Source organism: Bufo gargarizans, chromosome 8 (genome assembly GCF_014858855.1).
Source record: "Bufo gargarizans isolate SCDJY-AF-19 chromosome 8, ASM1485885v1, whole genome shotgun sequence".
In the NCBI taxonomy this organism is placed as follows: domain Eukaryota; kingdom Metazoa; phylum Chordata; class Amphibia; order Anura; family Bufonidae; genus Bufo; species Bufo gargarizans.
Genome location: NC_058087.1, coordinates 68,189,901 through 68,195,900, shown reverse-complemented (window position 1 = coordinate 68,195,900; position 6,000 = coordinate 68,189,901). Strand labels below are relative to the sequence as shown.

Genomic DNA, 6,000 nt, shown 5'->3' with positions numbered 1-6,000 from the left:
TAGACCACAGGAACAAAATGGAAAAATCCAATGTAAATGATTTCTGCTACTTCTTATCACGCATTAGCACATTTTCCTCTTTGGATTTCCACAGTCTCTACTAGGTTAAAAAGGCTACGTTCACACGACCAAACAAAAAATGCCACGTATTCTGGCGTAATATGCGTTCAAACTATCAAACATCTTCCCACTGATTTCTATAGGAAATATACACCCAAATGCCTAAACTAATATGACACACACAAATACAGGAATGTAAATGTGGGGACATTTATGGCTTTACTCTAAAGTCATGTAGAAAAACACACATTATAGATCACTCATTTATTACAGCAAAAAAGAGTCAGAACATTACAATACAGCTGCTCAGACTTTCCATATAGAAGCAATGCTGGATTACAAAGTGTTTGAGCACAAACAGCATAAACTGTCACCAACACTATACGGAAGGCTGTTGACCCAGTATAATAAGCTGGAAGCCTGAAGGTGTTTTGCAGGACTTTGCTGAATACATGATGGGAAGAAGAATGTCAAGTTCATAGGAACATTCACCTATTCTGGCTCTAACAACTGGTCATTTTTCTTCATGAATGACAAAGTTCTCCAAATTGAGTCCATCTGCCAAAATCCATTTACTGTTTCCATATAGACAGTCACCTGCAATATCCAATTTCTTAGCGCAATAGAGCCATGTCCAATATATTTAGATGCTGGTGTGCTGTAAGAGAATACTGTTAAGAACTGTACTTGTATAGTAATAACGTGAAGAGTCCAAAGTCCACGTATGGATGTAGGAACTTAAGACTTCAGATTTTGCTATTGATTCTCACACATACAAGGACTGTGGGATAACCAATAAGAATTCTCCATTAAACACCACCCAGAAATGGGGAGACATGGAGCACATGAAAGTCAAAAAGGAACCTCCAAACTAGCAATTTTCCAAATGATTTGGTGATCCCAAAACTGCAAGGACTATTCGACAGCATCTCTTAAGCAGTAATACAGAAAGACACAAATCCTTGTTCTTTGTGTGCAATACTGAAATATCTCCTCACAATCCCAGCGATTTCTGCACAGTCTGCCTGGCTATCTTGTCAAACTGCTCCCGGTCTTCTCGCCACATCTTGGACGCATCCACATTTGCACCACTTTCATCATTGGGTTCTGCAAAGTGAAGAAAAAATAAATAATAAAATTATATATATATATATATATATATATATATATATACACACAGTCAGGTCCAGAATTATTGGGACATTGTCACAATTGTAACATTTTTGGCTCTATACACCATTACAATGGATTTGAAATGAAATGAACACAATGTGCTGTAACTGCAGACTGTCAGCTTTAATTTGAGGGTATTTACACCCAAATCAGGTGAACGGTGTAGGAATTACAACAGTTTGCATATGTGCCTCCCACTGGATCTGGCGATCTGACAAGTGTTCAGGATTTTTGGCCGGAGAGAAAACTGCAGCATGCTGCGGTATTTTCTCCAGCCAAAAAAACGTAAGAGGGACTGAACTGATGCATCCTGAACGGATTTCTCTCCATTCAGAATGCATTAGGATAAAACTGATCAGTTTTTTTCCGGTATTGAGCTCCTGTGACGGAACTCAACACCGGAAAAGAAAATCGCTAGTTTGAAAGTACCCTAAAAGGTCATAAACACTTATTCAAGCCACATCCTTATCAGTAAGATAAGTACTGAGCTATAATGAGTGGTTATAAGGTCAGAGATCAGAGATAAGGAGCCCTTCTAATGGAGTAGAGAGAAAATACAGATCCTGCTAGCTGTGCAGGGAAAACAACTCATCATTTTTAATAAAGAACAATTGAAAACATGATTTTTAGCTCAAAATGAGTACAATGCAATAAGAAAAAAGCCAAAGGTGTATATAGCCTTTAAGTTTAAACATTGGCATATTTATTATGTGCTTTATACACATTCTATGCTTCACTAGACAAGGGGCATGACTTAGTGGTAGGACGTGGCTTAGCACATAACAATGTGCACGAATATTTGCACAAAGTAAGCCAACCAATAGGTGGTTTGAAGATACGCAGAAGTATCCAAAATGTCTAGCAATAGCCAATGTGATCCATTAGATGGAACTGCCTGGTCTAAGTTTACACTGTCTAAATATTAGGATCATTATATCTTCCTCATTGCCTTTCTTTAGTGCTGGACCCACTGCAGGAACCAAGCAGCCAAGAATAAAAAAAAAAAAAAAAAAAAAAATACAGGTCCCCAAAAACGTTAGTGCATTTTCGGCCGAACCTGCCGACAACGGTGGGTTCAGCAGACACCATAATGTGTGTGGAGAGCTCCTGACTATTCCCTGACAGATGGAATGGGAGAAAATGTATGTATTCTCACCTCTCCCCATTTAATACACGTACACCTTCGGCTGAGCTGAACGTGTATGTGTGACCTGTGAGGGATTCAGAAGAGAACAATCAATTGGACGACAGCTACTAAACGTGTATGGCTGCCCCAAATTTGGACAGTTTTTTTCAATCGATGTGTCAGTAGAATGTGGTGCTTACCTGGCTCTGATGTGTATCGTAAAAGTGTAAAGAGTTTAAATGGGTAGCTCCATCTCAGCCATTGTCCTATGTGGCAGCCAGGGGTTGCCTATTACGGACACAGGTTAGTGAGTTGCGCTACCCAGTTTCTGTAAGGTATGGGAGTTAGGGAAACAGCATAGCACCGCAAGCTACACAGTTTGTGTAACTTGGAAGATATAGAACCGGGGAGTTCCCTGTGCTATGCTGTTTCCGTCAATCCCATTCAATTGTATAGGAGTTACAGGAGTTAGCATATCCTGTCTGATTGTTTCCATAACACTGGCCACCTTTGGTCCTCGCATAAGATGGGTGTTCTCATCGCAGCCACAAATGGCTGAGTTGGGCAGACCATTCTAAGTTACTTTTCTAGGAGACATGGCTACAGATCACCATACCTGCCAACATGCTTACGACTGAGAGCAGAATTTTCTCAACACTCTGCACAGGACTCCACCTCTCGGCACTGCTCTCATAGCCCATGGGGTCATCTCCTGGAGCGTGTAGGATTGAGATGCACACCCTGCCATCAGGATAAACTGCAAGAAAAGGCACAGTACAGGATTGTCCACATGCATGAGGAAATCCTCCCAACCAATGAAAGAACATGGCCCACATTTACTTTGATGTGTCCCACTCTCTTATTTTTTTTAGGCAAAATTTTTGCACAACTAATTTTAGACATTTATTATTGAGTTGAGCCAAAATGAATGTTTTTTTCTAAATCCTCAACAATTTCTTGCTAAACTGGAATGTGGGTGGCTTTTGTCTACCTTTTAGGGTCCATTCACACGTCGGCAAAATGGGTCTGCATCCGTTCCGCAATTTTGCGGAACGGGTGCAGACCCATTAATTTTCAATGGGGCCGGAATGCGCTGTCCGCATCCACATTTGCGGATCCACACTTCCACATCCGTGCTTCCGTTTCCGCCAAAAAATAGATTATGTCCTATTCTTGTCTGCAATTGCAGACAAGATTAGGCATATTCTACTATAGTGCCGGCGATGTGCGGTCTGCAAATTGCGGAATGCAGATTGCCAGTGCCCGTGTTTTGCGGATCCGCAGAACACTTACGGACGTGTGAATGGACCCTTAGATACATTTAGAGGGGTTGTGCTATAAACGGCTTTTCACTCTAATGAGTATTTTCATCAAGTTCCTCCTTGGATTGCTTTTCTTTTCAAATTTGTTTCCAAATGTACATAATTTGCAGTTTTCTCCTATCTCCCATGTTTGAATCTTACTTAAAAGGTGTCCCATCAGGCCTTAAAGGGATTCTGTCACCTCGTTTTCGGTTATAGAGCTGCGGACATGCACGGCTAGATCGCCGCTAGCATATCCGCAATATACCTGTCCCATAGGGCTGTGTGCTTTTATTTTGTTAAAAAAATTATTTTAGAGATATGTAAATGAGACTTGTAAGGTGCCCAAGGGGCTATACGAACCTTCCTGGTGCCCAGCCACGCCCCCTGTGAAGGAGCCCAGCACCGCCTATGTCCTCCGAATCTCCTCCTTTCGTCACAGTCAGATTGCCGTAATCTCGCGATGCGCGAGCTCGCACATGCGCAGTTGGTGCCAGCACAGGGAAGGAACACTATACCGGCACTGCTCATGCACGAGCTCAGGCATCGCGAGATTATGGCAATCTGACTGTGACGAAAGGAGGAGATTCGGGGGACATAGGCAGTGCTGGGCTCCTTCACAGGCGGGCATGGCTGGGCACCAGGAAGGTTCGTACAGCCCCTTGGACACCTTACAAAGCTCATTTACATATCTCTAAAATCATTTTTTAAACAAAATAAAAGCACACAGCCCTATAGGACCGGTATATTGCCGACATGTTAACGGCGATCTAGCCGTGCATGTCCGCAGCTCTATAACCTAAAACGAGGTGACAGAATCCCTTTAAGGCAGCGAGATGTGTATGACATAAGAAGGACATATAACACTAACTAGTTCATTTTCTACCTCCACATATAAAATGCTCTGTGTAACTGGATTTATAACAGACACAACTTGTGCTAATGCCCATGATTTGCAAAATTCATCATTATGTTTATCTCTCAGTCTGTCTATTATCTATCTGCCAGTCTATCTATGCATCACTGACATGTAATGGACATTGCACATAGAGGAGTGGTTATTGAATCGAGGGATTGGAAGCGCTGTGAGCATGTGCGTCCTGTATTATAAGGCTTCACTGCAGGACATAACCAACAGCAACTGAAACCAAAACAGGGCACACTGGTAGGCTAATAATTTTAGAATAAGGCTACCTTCACATGTAATAGTGTTTTTGCAGATCCGTCATGGATCTTCTATTACCATAATACAACCATGAACGTATCCGGTCGTATTATGTCTTCTGTAGCCATGACAGATCCGTCATGAACATCACTGAAAGTCAATGGGGGATCTTGCTCCGCACCACATCGCGGACAGAAAAACGCTGCTTGCATCGTTATTCTGTCTGTGATGGGGCCGTAACCAAACGGAACAGAATGCATTTTGGAGCTTTCCATTTCGTTCAGTTCAGTTTTGTCCCCATTGACAATGAAGGGGGACAAAACGGAAGCGTTGTCTTCCGCTATTGAGATCCTATGACGGATCTCAACAGCGGAAATGAAAACGCTAGTGTGAAAGTAGCCTTAGGCAGTTTTGATAAATAGTTGTATTTGTGATATAACAGCGATATACATTTATATTAGTGCCACAACCACTTTAAGAAGCTGAAATCCATGATTCTGGCACATTCAAGTGGGGCATAGGTCTTAAGTTTTTGGTGGACAGAACTGTGGCTCGGAGACAAGATTCTGGTGCAGTGGGACAGATTTCCAGGGCATGTGGAAACATTTTCTGCAGAAGTTAAACCAACTAATAGGTATATAAACTAGACTAGACAGTATAAGGTGGCACCAGATTTATCATCCAGCATCGGCTGCGCATTTTCAGACTGTCTGTCTACAAATTAGTGAGGATTAGGAAATATGGGCCAGTGCCAGTGCCGTGCAGTCAGGTATTATCTAGTGTTAATGCACTGAGCTAAGGATGCTGAAGTGCATTCCTGGCTTGTCTAAATAAAGGCCAGGTGCACCGTATGTTACATAGGACCCCGACGAAGCTCCTGTCCTCATCATGGGAAGTGGTTTAGGGCTCTTTCACACCTGCGTTCTTTTCTTCCGGCATAGAGTTCCGTCGTCAGAAGAATCCTGATCAGTTTTATCCTAATGCATTCTGAATGGAGTGAAATCCGTTCAGGATGCATCAGGATGTCTTCAGTTCCGCACCGGAACGTTTTTTGGCCGGAGAAAATACCGCAGCATGCTGCGCTTTTTGCTCCGGCCAAAAATCCTGAAGACTGGCCGCAAGGCCGGATCCGGAATTAATGCCCATTGAAAGGCATTGATCCGGATCCGGCCTTA

General features: G+C 42.6%; 1 protein-coding gene across 1 annotated transcript in view; it reads right to left on the bottom strand.

The window, feature by feature from the left end:
* Nucleotides 1-309: 309 nt before the first annotated feature.
* UBE2G2 (ubiquitin conjugating enzyme E2 G2) overlaps nucleotides 310-6,000 on the bottom strand; it is a 64,274-nt gene continuing 58,583 nt past the window's right edge. Inside the window, exons 5-6 of the mRNA XM_044303431.1 lie at nucleotides 2,976-3,116; nucleotides 310-1,167 (exon numbers count right to left, since the gene is read on the bottom strand). Of these exons, the coding sequence (XP_044159366.1) occupies nucleotides 1,055-1,167; nucleotides 2,976-3,116 (254 nt within the window). The 3' untranslated portion in view covers nucleotides 310-1,054. The remainder of the gene's footprint in view (nucleotides 1,168-2,975; nucleotides 3,117-6,000) is intronic.